The sequence below is a fragment of the Dendrobates tinctorius genome, unplaced genomic scaffold, assembly GCF_039654945.1.
Source record: "Dendrobates tinctorius isolate UK_male_01 unplaced genomic scaffold, ASM3965494v1 ptg000224l, whole genome shotgun sequence".
NCBI lineage: Eukaryota > Metazoa > Chordata > Amphibia > Anura > Dendrobatidae > Dendrobates > Dendrobates tinctorius.
This window is the reverse complement of record NW_027361891.1, coordinates 9,628,967-9,648,546: the sequence shown is the minus strand read 5'-3', so window position 1 is coordinate 9,648,546 and position 19,580 is coordinate 9,628,967. Positions and strand designations below refer to the sequence as shown.

Here is a 19,580-nt window from a genome sequence, read left to right as displayed (position 1 = left end):
CCTGCTCCACAGGTATCTTTGAGCACTGTCTTTGTACTCAGGACACCCGCACTGGCTCAGTGAGCAAGTGCAGTGCGGGGTTCTTGACAAGTACAAAGATTCAACATCCATGGTGGCCAGGATGTTTCCTTCTGGTAGAGGACCTATTGCTGCTAGTTTATTCAATAGGTCAGTTGTGTCCTGAATGTAGCTGGGTGTATCCTTTACCAGTGGTTTAAGAATACCCTCTACCCATCCAGATACCTGCTCAGTAAGGGTGCCCACACATGAAATAATTGGTCTTCCTGGATTTCCAGATTTGTGGATTTTGGGAAGCATGTAAAATGTCCCTATTCTTGGACTCTCTGGTATCAAGTCATCGGCTCGTATGGATTTGTCAGGCAGACAAGATACCAACTTGTTTAGTCCCTTGTAATAGTCCTGTGTAGGATCTGACTCCAATTTTTTGTAGTAGCGTGTGTTCATCAGTTGTTTGTTTGCTTCCTTCATGTAGTCTGACTTATTCATCATGACTATTGCACCTCCCTTGTCAGCAGGTTTAATGATGATTTCTTTGTTGGTTTTTAAAGACTGTATGGCTTTTCTCTCCTGGGCATTGATGTTGGATGCTTGTCTCCTGTGAGTGTCTATGATGTTGGATTTTATCAAATGTCTGAAGGAGTCTATATATTTATGCAAATGAGGGTTATATCCAGGTGGAGGTGTCCAGTTTGACCTTTTCTTGGTCGTTAGGATCCCTTTTCCTTCAGTCTGAGTGTTTTCTGAATTTTCTGTATCATTGAAATTTTCCCTCAGGCACAGTCTCCTGAAAAAATGTTCCATATCACTGCAGAGTTCATTTTATCTAGGGCCTTAGTGGCACAAAATGAGAGTCCTCTTGAAAGCAAGGCCAGCTCTACTTTGTTGGGTTTATAATCTGAGAGATTGATGACAAAGTTAGATGCTTTTGTGTCTGGAATAGAGTGGTTGTCCAAGTTGTCAGGTTTTGGCTCTGTTTTATATCTCTTTGTATAGAGTCCTGAATTGAGACGCAATCTGTGTAGTTTCTTTTCCTTGTTATGAATCAGAAAGGTCCATAGTTTGTTGTAGTATTGTTGTAATTTTTGCTCTGTATTTTCTGTAAATGTTTAACTCAGAGTTTTAAATTGCCCCTGGACTCTGGGTATTGTAGGTATGAAGAATTGGGTTTGTAATCCAGAGTCCTTTGGGAATTAGAGTCTCCTTTTTGCTTTTAGATAAGAAATAAATGTTGCTGTCCATTTGTGCACGTTTCTTCAGAAGTGGTTTTAGTTCCATAAAGATGCGGTACATTCTGGTATCCTCGATTTTGATACCGGAAAGATATATATCTTTGTACCGTGTTAGCCAGTAGATAGAAAAATAGAGAGTCCTCAGTGGTTGATAGCTTTTAATGGCTAACTGAAAAGATGGTAACAAATTGCAAGCTTTCGAGGCCACTCAGGTCTCTTCATCAGGCTTTGACTAATACAAAATCTGAAGAATCACATATTTATGCACAACACAGCATGGTTTTTGTTCATTCTGCCTCCACAAAAATTGGAATAGAAAGCGATCAAAAAACGTTATGAGCCCGAAAATGGTACCAATAAAAACGGCAGCTCGTCCCACAAAAATCAAGCCCACATATGACTCTGTCGGCCAAAAAATGAAAAAATTATAGCTCATTAAAGATCATTTTTGTGGAAAAAAATATGATTTTTTAAATTTTCACAGCTCTACGTTATAAACTTCTGTGAAGCACTTGGGGGTTCAACGTGCTTATCACACATATAGATAAGCTCCTTGGAGGGGTCTAGTTTCCAAAATGGGGTCACTTGTGTGGGATTTCTACTGTTTAGGCACATCAGGGACTCTGCAAAAGCAACATGACACCCGCAGACCATTCCATCAAAGTCTGCATTCCAAAACAGCGCTCCTTCCCTTCCGAGTTCTGCCATGCATCCATACAGTGGATCCACCCCACATACGGGGTATCAGCATGCTGAGGACAAATTGCACAACAACTGTTGGGGTCCTATTTCTCCAGTTACCCTTGTGAAAACAAAAACTTGGTGGCAAAAAGATTATTTTTGTGGAAAAAATATGATTTTTTTATTTTCACAGCTCTACGTTATAAACTTCTGTGAAGCATTTGGGGGTTCAAAGTGCTCACCACACATCTTGATAAGCTCCTTGGGGGGTCTAGTTTCCAAAATGGTGTCACTTGTGGGGGGTTTCCACTGTTTAGGCACATCAGGGGCTCTCCAAATACGACATGGCGTCCCATCTCAATTCCAGCCAAAAAAGTCAAATGGCGCTTGTTCCTTTCCGAACTCTGTCATGCGCCCAAATAGTGGTTTACCCCCACATATGGGGTATCCGCGTACTCAGGACAAATTGCACAATTTCTTTTGGGGTCCTGTTACCCTTGGGAAAATAAAAATTGGGGGTGAAAAGATAATTTTTTTGGAAAAAATATGATTTTTTAATTTTATGGCTCTATGTTATAACCTTCTGTGAAGCCCTTGGGGGTTTAAAGTGCTCACCACACATTTAGATAAGTTCCTTGGGGGGCCTAGTTTCCAAAATGGGGTCACTTATGGGTGGTTTCCACTGTTTAGGTACATCAGGGGCTCGCCAAACACGACACGACGTCCGCTCTCAATTCCAGCCAATTTGACATTCAAAATCTCAAATGATACTCCTTCCATTCTGAGCACTGCGGTGCGCCTAAAGATTGGTCTTCCTCCGCACATAGGGTGTTGGAGTACTCAGGAGAAATTGCACAACAAATATTGGGGTTCATCTTCTCCTGATAACCTTGACAAAATTTTAAAAAATTGTGTCCGAAGAAAAATTTTGGGGAAAAAAAGTGAAATGTTCATTTTTTCCTTCCACATTGCTTCAATTCTTGTGAATTACTTAAAGGGTTAATAAACTTCTTGAATGTGGTTTTGAACACCTTGAGGGGTGCAGTTTTTAGAATGGTGTCACTTTTGGGTATTTTCTGTCATATTGACCCCTCAAAGTGACTTCAAATGTGAAGTGGTCCCTAATAAAATGGTTTTGTAAATTTTGTTGGAAAAATGAGAAATCACTAGTCAACTTTTAACACTTATAATGTCCTAACAAAAAAAATTTTAGTTCCAAAATTGTGCTGATGCAAATTAGACTTGTGGGAAATGTTATTTATTAACTATTTTTGTGACATACAGTATCTCTCTGATTTAAGGGCATAAAAACTAAAAGTTTGAAAATTGCAAACTTTTAAACATTTTCACCATATTTCCATTTTTTTCATAAGTAAACGCAAGTCATATCGAAATTTTACCACTAACATGAAGTACAATATGTCACGAAAAAACAAACTCAGAATCTACGGGATTTGTTAAAGCGTTCCAGAGTTATAGCCTCATAAATTGACAGTGGTCAGAATTGTAAAAAAATGGCCTGGTCATTAAGCTGCAAATTGGCTCTGTCACTAAGGGATTAACAAACTGTGACCAAATTTTGCCAACTTTTAGGAAAAATGCTCAGGAAACTGAACACAAATCCGAAAGTGCTACATTTATGCCGAGTTTGAGATTGGTGAATGTTTCCAAATAGTGGTCAGATTTCAAAATGAATGCCTGGTCATTAACCTACAAAGTGGTTAGGTCCTTAAGGGGTTGATGTGAACCTGTCACCAGGTTTGGCCGATATAAGTTACGACCACCACCTTTCAGGGCTGATATACAGCATTCTATAATGCTGATTATAAGCCCCCAACCCGACCTGTAAGAGAAGAAAAATAACTTTTTTTATACTCACCTGCAGGGCAGTCCAGTACGAGAGGTGGTGCTCTTCTTGGTCTGGCGCCTCCCATCTTCTTGCGATGCCGTCCTCCTTCCTGGTTCGTGTGGATGTAAAAGTGACGGAGAAGTACGCCTGCGCAGGAGTGCGATGCCGAGGAGACTTTTATGGATGACGTAAGGACACATCATCCACACGAACCAAGAAGGAGGACGGCATCACAAGCAAATGGGAGGCACAGGACCAAGAAGAGTGATACTTCTAGGACCGGACCACCCTGCAGGTGAGTATAATAAAAGTTTTATTTCTTCTCTTACAGGTCAGGTTGGGGGCTTAAATACAGCATTATAGAATGCTGCATATCAGCTCTTAAAGGTGGTGGCCGTAACACATATCGACAAAATCTGGTGAAAGGTTCCCTTTAAGGGTTCTTTTCCCTAGGTATTCCATTCCGTTTGTTCTCTGGCTTACATTCTGAGACACAATACCCATTTATAAATGGATCTCTTAGAAAGCCTAATTCTGATAATGTTTACTGACCTTTTGATATAATATCTCAAAATGCATACCATATTTAAAATTAACACCATATATAATCACTGACAAACATATGATAAAACTAAAGTTAAAAATATCAAATAAATAATTTGACCTGTTTCATGAAGGGAGTCAATTCCCATGATGTTTGCAAATTCTGGTCTGTAATCATACTCTACCAGCCTCATCTGAGCTATTCTTCTGAGTTGCTCCATTGTGTCAACCTGAAAAAAAAAAGAAAATGTATTATGCTGCTTTACTCTTTTTGAAAATCATGTTTCAATGTTATCTGAAGAAATATTGATTGTTCTCAGCTGGAGAAACAAAATAATAATCTTGTAGTTGTGATACCTTTAAGGCTATGTTCACACGTGGCGGTCTTTTCGCGTTTTCAAGGCGGTTTTAACCGCGCGATTTTGCCGCGAAAAATAAGTATCCCATGCATTCCTATGGGATTCCGCAATGCTGTGCTAATGCTGCGGTTTTTATCACGGCGGAATCTCTTCACGGTAAAAAACGCAGCATGCTCATTAATTTAGCGGAATCGCGGCGATCCTGCACCCATAGGAATGCAATGTTCTGCTTACTTTCCGCATGTGGCTGTGCACACCATGCGAAAAGTAAGCAGAACATTTGCGAATGGTACCTACGGTCCGGAGGAGAGGAGACTATCCTCCGGGCTTTGGTAACCATATCCCTGTAAAAAATAGAATTTAAAATAAAAAATATTGTTATTCTCACCTTCCGACGTCTCGCGCAGCCTTCCCGCCTCTCTCCACGCTCCCGGTCCCAGTAATCCTTTGCGAGAGATTACGTCCGTTCTCGCGGGATCGCAAAGTCTCGCGGTCATTCGCTCAACGTCATTGCGACTGACCACAAGACGTCGCGATCCCACGAGAACGGACGTCATTGCGGTAATTCTGGCAAAGGATTACTGGGACCAGGAGCGTGGAGAGAGGCGGGAAGGCTGCGCGGGACGCCGGAAGGTAAGAATAACAATATTTTTTTTATTATTATTTTTTACATCCTATCTTTTACTATTGATGCCGCATAGGCAGCCTCAATAGTAAAAAGTTGGTCACACTCGTCAAACACTGTTTGACGAGTGTGACCAACCTGTCAATCAGTTCTCCAAGCGATGCTACAGATCACTTGGAAAACGCTAGCAATTCTGCAAGCTAATAATGCTTGCAAAATGCTAGTTTTTCCGCGGGAAAATCGCAGGAATTTAAAATGCGATTTTCCCGCGGAATGGAATTCGGAATTCTCGCGGTAATTTCCGCGAGAGTTCCGCTACGTGTGAACGTAGCCTTAATGACAATTTTCAGATTTTGTATATGCCTGATGAAGAGACCTGAGTAATCTTGAAAGCTTGCAATTTATTACCATCTTTTCCATTAGCCATTAAAAGGTATCAATTAGAGTTGAGCGAAACGGGTCGAACAATTTCAAAAGTCGCCGACTTTTGGCAAAGTCGGGTTTCATGAAACGAAACCCTACCCTAGGATGAGGTCGGCCACGAGGTCGGCGACTTACGCGCCAAAGTCGCGTTTCAAAAGTTTGTTTAGCGCTCTTTTTCAGCCAATCAGGATCCACGGACACTGTTGGCAACGTGATGACATAGGCAGGGGTCGCCACCATCTTTCAGAAGGGCATGCAAGTGATTGGCTTGCTTTGGTGGGCGTCACAGGGGTTATAAAAGGGCGTGCACGCCGACCGCCATCTTACTTCTGCCGATCTTAGCATAGGGAGAGGTTGCTGATTCTGTAGGGAGAGCGTTAGGCAGGGAAGAAGACATAAAAACTGCTTCTGCTGCTAGCGATTTTGCCTGTGCAACACACCAGTCACTGTGTGTGCAGTGCAAGGGGAGGCTATATTGTGGTGGATCAGCGGTGTTGGTTGTTAGGCTGCCTTCTAAGGCTTCCTGACAGCTGCATTGCTGTTTCCCCACTGCTCTGCAAACTGCTTTTTTAAAAGCAATCCCAATTTTTTTTTTGTCCTGCTAAGGTACTGAGCGTGCATTTATTCACACCATACAGCAGTGTACGCTCCTCACACAGTACCGTGTAACGGCTGTTATCACAGCCACAGTGAAGCTATCTGTGTGTCACTGTGGAAGGATAAGTGGAGGACTTGTTCCGTTCTTACAGACCTACACTCTAGGGAGATTCCTATTCTGCCCAATTCTACAATTCACTTTTTTCACACCTGTGCTATCGAGCCTGTGACATAGCGCTCTGATATTCAGTGGGCCTCACACAATCCAAAAGTGTCCAGTGTCTGCAGAAATTCAAAATCTCCCTTATCCTGTAGTCACTTTTTTCACACCTGCTGCATCGAGCCTGTGACATAGCGCTCTGATATTCATTGGGCCTCACACAATCCAAAAGTGTCCAGTGTCTGCAGAAATTCAAAATCTCCCTTATACTGTAGTCACTTTTTTCACACCTGCTGCATCGAGCCTGTGACATAGCGCTCTGATATTCATTGGGCCTCACACAATCCAAAAGTGTCCAGTGTCCACAAGTGTCTGCAGAAATTCAAAATCTCCCTTATCCTGTAGTCACTTTTTTCACACCTGTGCCATCGAGCCTGTGACATAGCGCTGTGATATTCAGTGGGCCTCACACAATCCAAGTGTCCAGTGTCCACAAGTGTCTGCAGAAATTCAAAATCTCCCAGAAATTCAAAATCTCCCTTATCCTGTAGTCACTTTTTTCACACCTGTGCCATCGAGCCTGTGACATAGCGCTGTGATATTCAGTGGGCCTCACACAATCCAAGTGTCCAGTGTCCACAAGTGTCTGCAGAAATTCAAAATCTCCCTTATCCTGTAGTCACTTTTTTCACACCTGCTGCATCGAGCCTGTGACATAGCGCTGTGATATTCAGTGGGCCTCACACAATCCAAGTGTCCAGTGTCCACAAGTGTCTGCAGAAAATCTAAATCTCCCTTATCCTGTAGTCACTTTTTTCACACCTGTGCCATCGAGCCTGTGACATAGCGCTGTGATATTCAGTGGGCCTCACACAATCCAAGTGTCCAGTGTCCACAAGTGTCTGCAGAAATTCAAAATCTCCCAGAAATTCAAAATCTCCCTTATCCTGTAGTCACTTTTTTCACACCTGTGTCATCGAGCCTGTGACATAGCGCTGTGATATTCAGTGGGCCTCACACAATCCAAGTGTCCAGTGTCCACAAGTGTCTGCAGAAATTCAAAATCTCCCAGAAATTCAAAATCTCCCTTATCCTGTAGTCACTTTTTTCACACCTGTGCCATCGAGCCTGTGACATAGCGCTGTGATATTCAGTGGGCCTCACACAATCCAAGTGTCCAGTGTCCACAAGTGTCTGCAGAAATTCAAAATCTCCCAGAAATTCAAAATCTCCCTTATCCTGTAGTCACTTTTTTCACACCTGTGCCATCGAGTCTGTGACATAGCGCTGTGATATTCAGTGGGCCTCACACAATCCAAGTGTCCAGTGTCCACAAGTGTCTGCAGAAAATCTAAATCTCCCCTGTCCTATAGACACCTTGTACCTTGTTTTACATTACTATATAGTTTGTAGGATTTTGTCTACATTTCTACCAAAAATGAGGAAGGCTGGTGGAAGAGGCCATGGAATTGGGCGGGGGTTGGCAGCTGGTAATGATGGTGTTGGTGGTGGATCTGATGGTAGTGGCAAAAGCAAAATAGGACCGAATGCAGGAGGTGTTGAGCCTGCGTCATCGTCTGGCTCCATAAGGCTTCGAAGGCTTAGTTTTCTAGGAGTTGGCAAACCGCTTTTAACGCGAGAGCATCAGGAAAAAGTTTTGTCTTACATTGCTGACTCAGCCTCCAGCTCTATCGCCTCCTCTTCTTCAGTTGTAAAAAGTAAAAGCACTGAGTCGTCATTGGAGGCTCATGTTCATGAACCACACCTTTCCTTGTGTCCTTCACCACAACCAAGATTGAAGGATGACGCAGGCCATACTACTGATTACTCCATAGAGCTGTTTTCACATACCATGCCTGGATTATCAAGTGAAATGGTGAATTACCCAGGCCAAGATGAATCTGACATGGAGTGCACTGATGCACAGCCGCTGATAGATGATTCTGCTGGTACATTCACTCAGAGCACTACATTGTCCTCGCAGTGTACAGAGCCAGATTCTGACCCTGATGAGACTCAGGTGCCCCTTCCCGCACACTATACCACCATACACGGTGACACAGAGGAAGGTGCACATGACATTGAAGAGGAGGTGATGGATGACCCAGTTGTTGACCCAGATTGGCATCCATTGGGGGAAGAGGGTGCTGCTTCCAATAGCTCAGATGAGGAGCATCCACAGCAGACATCAACATCGCAACAGCTGTTATCTGGCAGGCCCGGAGCACTCCAAAGACAGGTTCCAAAAATCAAAAGAGTTGCTGGACAGCTTGTCCAGAGGGTCAAAACATCACAGCGTGCTAGGCCGCAAGTCTGCCAAAGTAGGAAGAGTGCAGTGTGGCACTTTTTTGAACAAAATCCTCATGATCAGGCCAAGGTTATCTGTAAGAATTGCGCAAAGACCTTTAGCCGAGGGAAAAATCTGAAAAATTTGAATACCAGTTGCATGCTTAGACATTTAACCAGCATGCACTTGCAAGCGTGGACACAACACCAAACCTCAAGTGCCACATGTGCAACTGATCACAAAGAAGGTAGTCAGCAACGCTACATTGTTTCCCCCACTGTAAGCCCACCGGTTAGCACAGCAGCAAATGTTGAGGTGTCGTTGCAAGGCCACAGCAGTCAGGGAATCCCACTGTTATATCAACGAAATACTGAATCTAGGCCATCAGAAAGAACACCAACTCCATCACCATCATCAACCCTCTCTCAGTCCGCCCTGTCCACCGCTACTTCCACCATATGCAGCTCTCAAGTCCAGCTCACCCTCCCAGACACTATGAGTAGGTCAAGAAAGTACTCAGTCTCTCATCCGCGTACACTGGGTTTGAACGCCCACATTGCCAAACTAATCTCGTTTGAGATGATGCCCTATCGGTTGGTGGAAAGCGCAGCTTTCCGCGAACTCATGGCCTATGCAGTACCACGCTATGACCTACCCAGTCACCACTTCTTCTCTCGCAAAGCCATCCCAGCCCTCCACCATCATGTGAAAGACCGCATTGTCCATGCACTCAAGCAGTCAGTGAGTGGAAAGGTGCACCTCACAACTGATGCAAGGTCCAGTCGGCATGGCCAGGCCCGTTACGTGTCCATCACTGCGCACTGGGTTAATGTGGTGGATGCAGGGTCCACAGGGGACAGCGGTGGTGGGACAGTGCTGCTTAGCCCACGGTATAGGAAACAGTTGGCTGTAGGCGTTCCACCCTCCTCCTCCTCCTCCAGAAGCGAAAGCTCGTCCACAGAGCGCAGTCGTACGAGCACTCCATCTGCAGCTGCCACTGTTGCACACGAGGTGTCCCCCTATCGAGCAGCTAGTGGAAAGCGTCAGCAGGCTGTGTTGCAGATGATGTGTTTGGGCGACAGACACACCGCCGAGGTGCTGGCCGAGTACTTGAAGCGACAAACTGAGTCATGGCTGGGCAGTGTACATCTTGAGGCAGGCAAGGTAGTTAGTGATAACGGACGTAATTTTGTGGCAGCCATAGCCCTTTCAAAACTCAGCCACATACCTTGCTTGGCTCACACCTTGAACCTGGTGGTGCAGTGCTTCCTCAAAAATTATCCGGAGTTAACAGCCCTGCTCCATAAGGTGCGAAGACTGTGCGCGCACATCCGCCGGTCGCCTGTACACTCCGTTCGTATGCAGAAGCTGCAGCGATTGCTCCACCTTCCCAACCACCGCCTCATTATCGACATTGCAACTAGGTGGAACTCCACCCTGCACATGGTGGAGCGGCTGTGCGAGCAGAGGCAGGCCATAATGCATTTTTGGGAGGATACACGGCCAGGCACTTTGAGAGCAGACATGGAGTTGACAGGTGTGTAGTGGTCGAAGCTGAAAGACCTCTGTAAAGTCCTTCAGTGTTTTGAGGAATGCACACGGCTGGTAAGCGCAGACGACTCCATCCTAAGCATGAGCATCCCACTTATGCGTCTGCTCATGCAAACTTTGACGCACCTTAAGGAGCAGGCGTCTGCAGCCAATGTTGACGAGGAGGAAGAGGTGGAGGGAATCCTTGATGACATTCAGCCATTGTCTGCTCAGGGACCTCTCCTGGACGAGTTGGAGGAAGAAGAGGAGGAGGAGGATGATGATGGGGATGATTACTTAGGGGAGGAGGATGCATCTCGTGGGGCAAGTGAAAATGTTGGCGTGGCAAGGTCTGGTACAGGGTTTGTGCGTGACTGGAGGGATGTGGATTTGCCAGAAAGTGCTCCTCCAACCAGCACTCGCAGTGCATCATTGACACCGGGAACATTGGCCCACATGTCAGATTATGCCTTGCGGATCCTAAAAAGGGACCCCCGCATTGCCAAAATGATGAACGATGACGACTACTGGTTGGCCAGCATCCTGGATCCACGCTATAAAGGCAAATTACAAAACATCATGCCACAGGAGAACCTTGACCTAATATTGGCTAATAAACAAGCAACTCTGGTAAATCGGTTGCTTGAGGCATTCCCAGCACACAGCAGCGGTGATGGTTCTCACACGAGCCGTACGGGCCGGGGGCAGCTTGGCAGAGGTGTTCATGGTGCACACAGCAGAAGTGGCGTTGGAGACAGGGGTTTCATGACAATGTTGTGGACTGATTTTTCAAGTACCGCTCACACAACTGGTAATACAGCATCGATGGAAAGTGACAGGAGACAGCAGTTGTCAACTATGGTTACAAACTACTTTTCCTCCCATATCGATGTTCTCCCACACAGGTCATTCCCCTTTGACTATTGGGCTGCTGAACTGGACACCTGGCCTGAATTGGCACAATATGCCTTACAGGAGCTCGCTTGCCCAGCTGCAAGTGTGCTATCGGAAAGAGTCTTCAGTGCAGCTGGATCAATCCTGACAGAAAAAAGGACCCGTCTGTCAACCCAAAATGTGGATGATCTAACCTTCATTAAAATGAACCATGCATGGGTTTCCAAGGATTTTGTCCCACCTTCCCCTGATGACACATAGGGTGACAGAAAAATGGCTTGCTTTGGTCCACCTCTTCCTGGGACTTGACCTATTTCGCCTTTTGCATCAGCTGAATGTCCAACATCAACATATGCCACTTTCTAAAACTCCCTAACTGTGCTGCCTCCCCCCCCCATGGCCGGGGTCACCACCTAGCGCACGACACCGTGCGAGTGCCGTTGCCCTGGACAGGTGGGTAGGCCGACTCTTGGGCGCGGGCACTGGCACAGGGTCCCTCATAGTGCAATCAAGTGTCCCTGACGGTGGTGGTGCACACCCGCCGTCAGACACACCACTGTACTATGAGGGGCCCAGTGCCAGTACCGACGCCCACGAGTGGGCCCCCCTTGCTTGGGCAGGGCCCCAGCATTTGCAATCTTTACCTCTCCCTGCTCCTCCGCTGTGTAGTCTGGGCCGTCAAATCCATACTGTGCCTGGCACCATCTGAGCCTGCCTCCTGATGTATAGACATATCTTTTGAATGTGTACGCTATCCATACATGTTATCCGGGGATACGGTACCCTTTCTCACCTTTGTGCAATCACTTGCAAGCCATACTGGGCCTTACACCGTCTGAGCCTGCCTCCTGATGTATAGACATATCTTTTGAATGTGTGCGCTATCCATACATGTTATCCGGGGATACGGTACCCTTTCTCACCTTTGTGCAATCACTTGCAAGCCATACTGGGCCTTACACCGTCTGAGCCTGCCTCCTGATGTATAGACATATCTTTTGAATGTGTATGCTATCCATACATGTTATCCGGGGATACGGTACCCTTTCTCACCTTTGTGCAATCACGTGCAAGCCATACTGGGCCTAACACCGTCTGAGCCTGCCTCCTGATGTATAGACATATCTTTTGAATGTGTACGCTATCCATACATGTTATCCGGGGATACGGTACCCTTTCTCACCCTTGTGCAATCACGTGTAACCCATACTGGGCGTGAGAATGGCTGGCGAGCTGTTAAGCAAGCTACAGCACCTGTGGTTTGCACACGTAAGTTTTTCATTTTTTTCAGGAATGACGGTTAGGCCTAATTCCGGAACTGCGGTTGACCTGCACTTACTGGGAAATCATCGTTCGTGAGTAATAATTGTAATCAGTGATCCCCATCACTAACGTTGTTCAGCGGGTTATCTGCACCTGTAAGCGACAAACGCTGGCCTTTTCAGTGTAGCGCACATGCAGCCACGGACATGTAAGGGCATGACACACCAGTTATTGGCCAATCTCATGTGCCAGAGCCTCACGTGTCCCTCTAGTAAGCCGGACTCGGACCGCGGGGCATGACGGAGTCTCGTTCGTTAACGGAATTAAGCTTGCAATGTGTGCATCTGTTCTGTAGCTGGCATGGTTGAGGTTGCCCGTGTTGAGTCAAATTACGCCGTAGGCTCCACTCCTGGTGGTGCCCTTCTGGACATTCCTTTAAGGTTCAGCTTTGCAACCATACTGCCCACGTAAAACAAACATTTTGCCTTCATGAACGCTGTTTGGAGGGTCATGACTCGTGGGAATAACGCCGCCCAATCAGTTAACCTGCTAGAGAGATCGTTCGTTGCTCCCAAGCATGACATCACACTCCCTAGGAGGAAGGTAATGCCACTGTGGCGACCGTACTCCTGGGGGCGACACAAGTGCACTGATGCCCAGCCACTGCTCGATGAATCTGCTGGTACATTGACCCAGACCACTATATTCCCCTCGCACGCTACCCGGCCTGAATCTGACCCTGATGAAACTCAGGTTACCCTTCCCATATACAGTTCCATCTTACACGGTGACAAAGAGGAAGCTGCAGATGAAAGTGCAGGTTCGGCACACCCGCCATCAGACACACCACCGTACTATCAGGGGCCCTGTGCCAGTGCCGTCGCCAACGAGTGGGCCCCCCCTGCTTGCTCAGGATCACAGCACTTGCAAGGTTGAAATACTGTGCAGTGAGATGGAAGATGGGGACGACGAGGAGTCCAGACTAGTACAGGGATTCCCTAGCGAGGAGACTTATTTCATTGTTTTCAATGTTGGGACAGCAATTTTTGGGGAGCACTATACTCTGGAGAATGATAGATGGGGCCCACCATACACTGGAACATTCCAAAGGTGGACATCAGACACTGGAGCAGCATTTACAGGGCCCATTATACACTAGAGCATTAGAAATGGGGCCCATTATGTTTGGAGCATTATTTGGGCCCATAAGACAGTGGAGCTTCATCCATGGGGACCAACATATACTGTAGCATTATGTGGAGCTCATCATATACTGTTTCAAACATTATATGGGACCAATGATTCTGTATGGAGAAATAGATGGGCCTCGTCATGAGATGTAAAAAGTGAAGTATTTTTCATTGTACTATACCGCTATTTCTCTGCCGTATCGGAGCATGATGAGTTGTGGTATTATGTGTTAAAGGGGCGCTCTTTCACCCAGGGCACATGAAAACCTGGAGCCAGCCCTACCCCCCCACAACTTTAGCCAAATAACCCCCATTTTTCAGTGCGTAACTTGTATTATGAAGTTAATTAAGGTTGACCAGCTTAAGTAAGAAGAATTGATGCTTTTGGCATTCAAATGAGCACTGTAGGTGTGTTTCCTGTCCTCCTCTCACTGCCGACTTTTATTCCCCATTGACTTACATTGGGTTTCGTGTTTCGGGACGACCCCGACTTTTCCCTATAATCGGCCGATCTTGCTCGACCCGACTTTTGGAAAAGTCGGGTTTCACGAAACGAAACTCGACCCTAAAAAACCAAAAGTCGCTCAACTCTAGTATCAATCACTGAGGACTCTCAATTCCAAATATTTTTCTATCTACTGGCTAACCCGGTACAAAGTTATACCATATTTTTCTGATTATAAGACCCTCCAGATTATAAGACTCACCCCAAATTTTGAGGAGAAAAATAGGATTTTTTTTTTAATAAAATGGTGGGCTTCTTATACTCCATGAATCTTATTGCTTCCCGGGGGTGATGGCTGCAGTGAAGCTGGGTCCCAGGGTTGCTGCTGGAGAAGGCAGGAGTGGGTTGATGCTGCAGGCCACAGGCTGGGATAAGGGGGTGTTCCGATGTGTGGCACGCCACTGCGGGTGTCCAGCGCTGCTACGGGTGTCTCCTGTGCTGCTGCGGGTGTCTCTAGTGCTGCGGCAGCTCTGCTGACATTTTGTGAAAGCCAGAGCCCCTGCAGTTCCATGGTTTCCTCCTGTGCGGTGGACGTCGAGAAAATGGCCGCCGGGGGCTGCTCATGTGGAGATGGAAATCTCATCTCCTGAGATCGGGGTGCTGAGATCTCCATCTGCGCATGCGCCGCTCCTGGCGGCCATTTTCCTATAGTCTATCCTGAGATCTCATCTCCCGAGTTCTTTGTGCCGAGATCTCCATCTGCACATGTGCCGCCCCGGCGGCCATTTTCCCGGAGACCACTGCACAGGAAACGATGGAACTGCAAGGGCTCTGTCCTATCACAAAATATCGGCAGAGCCCCCGCAGCACCGCCGGACACCCTTTCATCCCAGCCTGCGGCCTGCAGCAACAGTACTGGTAAGGTATATCCGCATTATAAGACGCACCCCCATTTTCCCCCCAAATTTGGGGGAAAAAAGTGTGTTTTATAATCCAGAAAATATGGTATATCTTTCCTGTATCAGATTTTGTAGTAGGTCATAAATCCCTGTGACAGATTTTTCCTGTGTGGAGGTAATCAAAGCCTTCCATAAATTTTTGTTAACAGACCCTTCGGTGTTTTTGCGATTTGAAGTTACTTTTTAATATAACAACTTTCATACTGTTTATGTTGTGTTCTGGACCACAGAAATGTTTAGCCATTCATATGATTCTCTTCCAATGTGATGTACATACTTAATTTTGTGCACAATTTGTCATCCTGGTTTTCTCTATGTTGGAGAAACAGGACAGAAACTGACAGTGAGAATAAGCTCTCATCGCCGCACGCATACAGACAAAAAAAAACATCAACCTGTGACTTAACATTTCTGGAAAACCAAGACTTGGCTTTACTCATTTTTAATCAGTTATGCGGGTTTTATCTTTACGAGCCAGAAACTGCACCAATAATGTCAGACCCACATTATTGGTGCACTTTCCCTGGTTGTAAATGTAGAAGGACCTTTGGTGATACCATGGTCATATGAACAAAGGTCCTTCACCCTGCAGGAGTATGGAGAAACGGAACAGGATAAGAAAACCCGGTATGTCCTTTACACTGTATGTGTGTCTGTGTAACCTAGGGTGGAGTTGTAGCAATGGGTGAGACAGTCGACTTCAGCATTCCGGCACGATACATAAAAGTGTGGGTCCTGACTAAGAACTTGTGCTGTGAGGACCTTACGCCCTTGCAGGCCATATGGTGTTGTGGGCTTGCCAGCACGACATGTTTCACAGTTCAAAAAGGGAGATCATTCCAAAATAAACTATTTACTGAATGGTAAATGATAAAGGTTATAGAGAGAGCCTTGCAAAAGTATTCCTGCCTCCCACTATTGGCTTTAAACCCATTTTGTTACATTACAACCTATGTTTAAATAACTTTGTAATCCAATTTGTGTGGTGCATCATCACTAAATAGTCTAAGTTGGTGAAGTGAAGTGAGAAAAATATAGGAGGAAATTTAATTTACAGGATTAAATAACAAAAATTGACCTGTGTATATGTATTCGCTCCTTTTGCTTTGAAGCCCTAAAAAAATTCTGGTGCAAGCAATTACCTTCATAAGTCAGAATTCAAAATAGAAATGCCTAGAAGACAAACAGCTTCAAAAAGTATAAACATCCAGCACGAGCAAAGAGGAAGCTATGGCTAAAAAATCAATCTTTATTGAAACATGATTATTCATAAAAATCATTTCATAAAAGCATTAAACATGTGAAAATGGGGGACATGACAAACAAGTAACCGCACCCTAGAGCGAACAGCATTTATGTAAATACTAGATTATGGCCCGATGCTATCGCATCGGGAGGATGCGATAGCATCACACCTCTTGCCATGTTAACCCTCAACACACACACTCATCAACACACACTCCTCTCACCTTTCACCATCTCCACTCACTCTTTCACTCCACATACGACCACTTCTCTCACTCCGTCTCTCATACTCACGCCGTCATCGCCGCTGCTCCACGATCCCCGACATCTTCTTCCGCCGGCGCCATCCTGGATCCAGACGTTGTCCACGCCGGCGACATGTTCTTGCGGCGACGCCATCTTGAGTATCGTGAAATCCCGCGATAGTCAAGATAGCGTCGCCGGAAGAACATGTCGCCGGCGTGGACGACGTCGGGATCCAAAATGGCGTCGGCGAAATCTCGCGAGTTTTCGCCGACGCCATTTTGGATCCCGACGTCGTCCTCGCCGGCGACATGTTCTTGCGGCGACGCCATCTTGACTATCGCGGGATTTCGCCGATCCAAAATGGCGTCGCCGCAAGAACATGTCGCCGGCGTGGACGACATCGGGATCCAAAATGGCGTCGGCGTAATCTCGCAAGATTTCGCCGACGCCATCTTTTTGGATCCCGAGTCGTCCACGCCAGCGACATGTTCTTGCGGCGATGCCATCTTGAATCTCGCGGGATTTCACGAAATCCAAGATGGCGTCGCCGCAAGAACATGTCGGCGGCCTGGAGAACGTCTGGATCCAGGATCGCGGCGGCGGAGGAAGATGTCGGGGCAGCGACGATGACGGTGTGAGTATGAGAAACGGAGTGAGAGAAAGGAACGTATGTGGAGTGAAAGAGTGAGTGGACATGAGTGGAGGTGAAAGGTGAGAGGAGTGTGTGTTGAGGCGGTGTGGTGTGTTGAGGGTTAACATGTGCGTGTGTGTGGTGACGTCACCGGTTACAACTGGACGGAAGTTGTTACAACCGGAAGCTGCTTAGGGCATTTATTATTATAGATGATGAGGAAGAAGCCGTCTGTTGTTGGCGGTGATGGCGTGTAGAGGCTTCTTCAACCAATGTAATAGATTTAGAGTTAGGGGATTCGTGTGTGAGACGACGGCGTTTATAAGCCTTAATCTTGTCAAGTCGATGCTGTTTTTCCTCAGGAGTCTCATTAGCACGGCGTTGTTTTTGTCGTAGTGCTAAAGCTGCTTTCCTTTCACTGGCATTGGCATACTGTGCATCGGTATTGAATGGTGGTATTGATAGGGCAGAAACAGATTGCTGATTAGTTATGTCAGTGAACGGCATATGGGATGAAGTGTAGCAGTAAATTGTTCCACATGCTGATGTGGAAGCATCCTGTTGTGAGTCTAATAATGATGAGGAAGAGGCCGTCTGTTGTCGGCGGTGACGGCGTGCAGAGGCTTCTTCAGCCAATCTTATGGATTTAGAGTTAGGGGATTCGTGTGTGAGGCGACGGCGTTTATAAGCCTTAATCTTCTCAAGGCGATGGTGTTTTTCCTCAGGAGTCTCATTAGCACGGCGTTGTTTTTGTCATAGTGCTAAAGCTGCTTTCCTTTCACTGGCATAGGCATACTTTTTGTTATGACTCATGTTGGCACAGGTAAAGGAGTCTATTTGGCAGTTATTTGGCAGTTATCTGGCAGTGAAGAAGGCGTCCTGGAGTATTGTAGAGTAAACAGATACTAATTGACCCTGTAATTGCCCAGCAGTAGTTATGAAGTGGTAGTGGCAAATTGGCCCTGTAGTTAGACACCGGCAGAGGAGCAAGGCAGCAGTAGTTATGGCGGTAGAGGCAAATTGGCCCTGTAATTAGACACCGGCAGAGGAGCAAGGCAGCAGTAGTTATGGCGGTAGAGGCAAATTGGCCCTGTAATTAGACACCGGCAGAGGAGCAAGGCAGCAGTAGTTATGGCGGTAGAGGTAAATTGGCCCTGTAATTAGACACAGGCAGTGAACAGTCAGAGGAGCAAGGCAGCAGTACTTATGGCGGTAGAGGCAAATTGTCCCTGTAATTAGACACCGGCAGAGGAGCAAGGCAGCAGTAGTTATGGCGGTATAGGCAAATTGGCCCTGTAATTAGACACCAGCAGAGGAGCAATGCAGCAGTAGTTATGGCGGTAGAGGCAAATTGGCCCTGTAATTAGACACCGGCAGAGGAGCAAGGCAGCAGTAGTTATGGCGGTAGAGGCAAATTGGCCCTGTAATTAGACACCGGCAGAGGAGCAAGGCAGCAGTAGTTATGGCGGTAGAGGCAAATTGGCCCTGTAATTAGACACCGGCAGAGGAGCAAGGCAGCAGTAGTTATGGCGGTAGAGGTAAATTGGCCCTGTAATTAGACACAGGCAGTGAACAGTCAGAGGAGCAAGGCAGCAGTACTTATGGCGGTAGAGGCAAATTGGCCCTGTAATTAGACACCGGCAGAGGAGCAAGGCAGCAGTAGTTATGGCGGTATAGGCAAATTGGCCCTGTAATTAGACACCAGCAGAGGAGCAATGCAGCAGTAGTTATGGCGGTAGAGGCAAATTGATCCTGTAATTAGACACCGGCAGAGGAGCAAGGCAGCAGTAGTTATGGCGGTAGAGGCAAATTGATCCTGTAATTAGACACCGGCAGAGGAGCAAGGCAGCAGTAGTTATGGCGGTATAGGCAAATTGGCCCTGTAATTAGACACCGGCAGAGGAGCAAGGCAGCAGTAGTTATGGCGGTATAGGCAAATTAGCCCTGTAATTAGACACCGGCAGAGGAGCAAGGCAGCAGTAGTTATGGCGGTAGAGGCAAATTAGCCCTGTAATTAGACACCGGCAGAGTAGCAAGGTAGCAATAGTTATGGCAGTATAGGCAAATTGGCCCTGTAATTAGACACCGGCAGTAAACAGGCATAGGACCAAGGCAGCAGTAGTTATGGTGGTACAGGCAATGCCAAGCATCCGCACAGCAAGTCGGCGTGAGGTAAATGACGCAATTTCACGAATGCAAGATGGCGTCGGCGAAATCTCGCGAGATTTCGCCGACGTCGTTAAGGCTGTGTGCACACGCTGCGGATTAGGTGCGGATTCATCCACGAGGATTTTGTAAAATCCGCAGGTGAAACCGCAGGTCAAAAGACCTGCGGTTTTACCTGCGGATTGCTCTGCGGTTTTGCCCTGCGGTTTTTCATCTCCTCAATAGAGGAGATGGCAA

General features: G+C 46.5%; 1 protein-coding gene across 5 annotated transcripts in view; it reads right to left on the bottom strand.

Moving 5' to 3' along the window:
* The window catches only part of MYRFL (myelin regulatory factor like), a 266,624-nt gene that overhangs the window by 123,417 nt on the left and 123,627 nt on the right, over positions 1-19,580 (bottom strand). For all 5 annotated transcript variants that reach the window (XM_073555517.1, XM_073555518.1, XM_073555519.1 and 2 more), the window contains one exon: positions 4,445-4,553. In XM_073555517.1, coding sequence (XP_073411618.1) covers positions 4,445-4,553 — 109 coding nt within the window. The remainder of the gene's footprint in view (positions 1-4,444; positions 4,554-19,580) is intronic.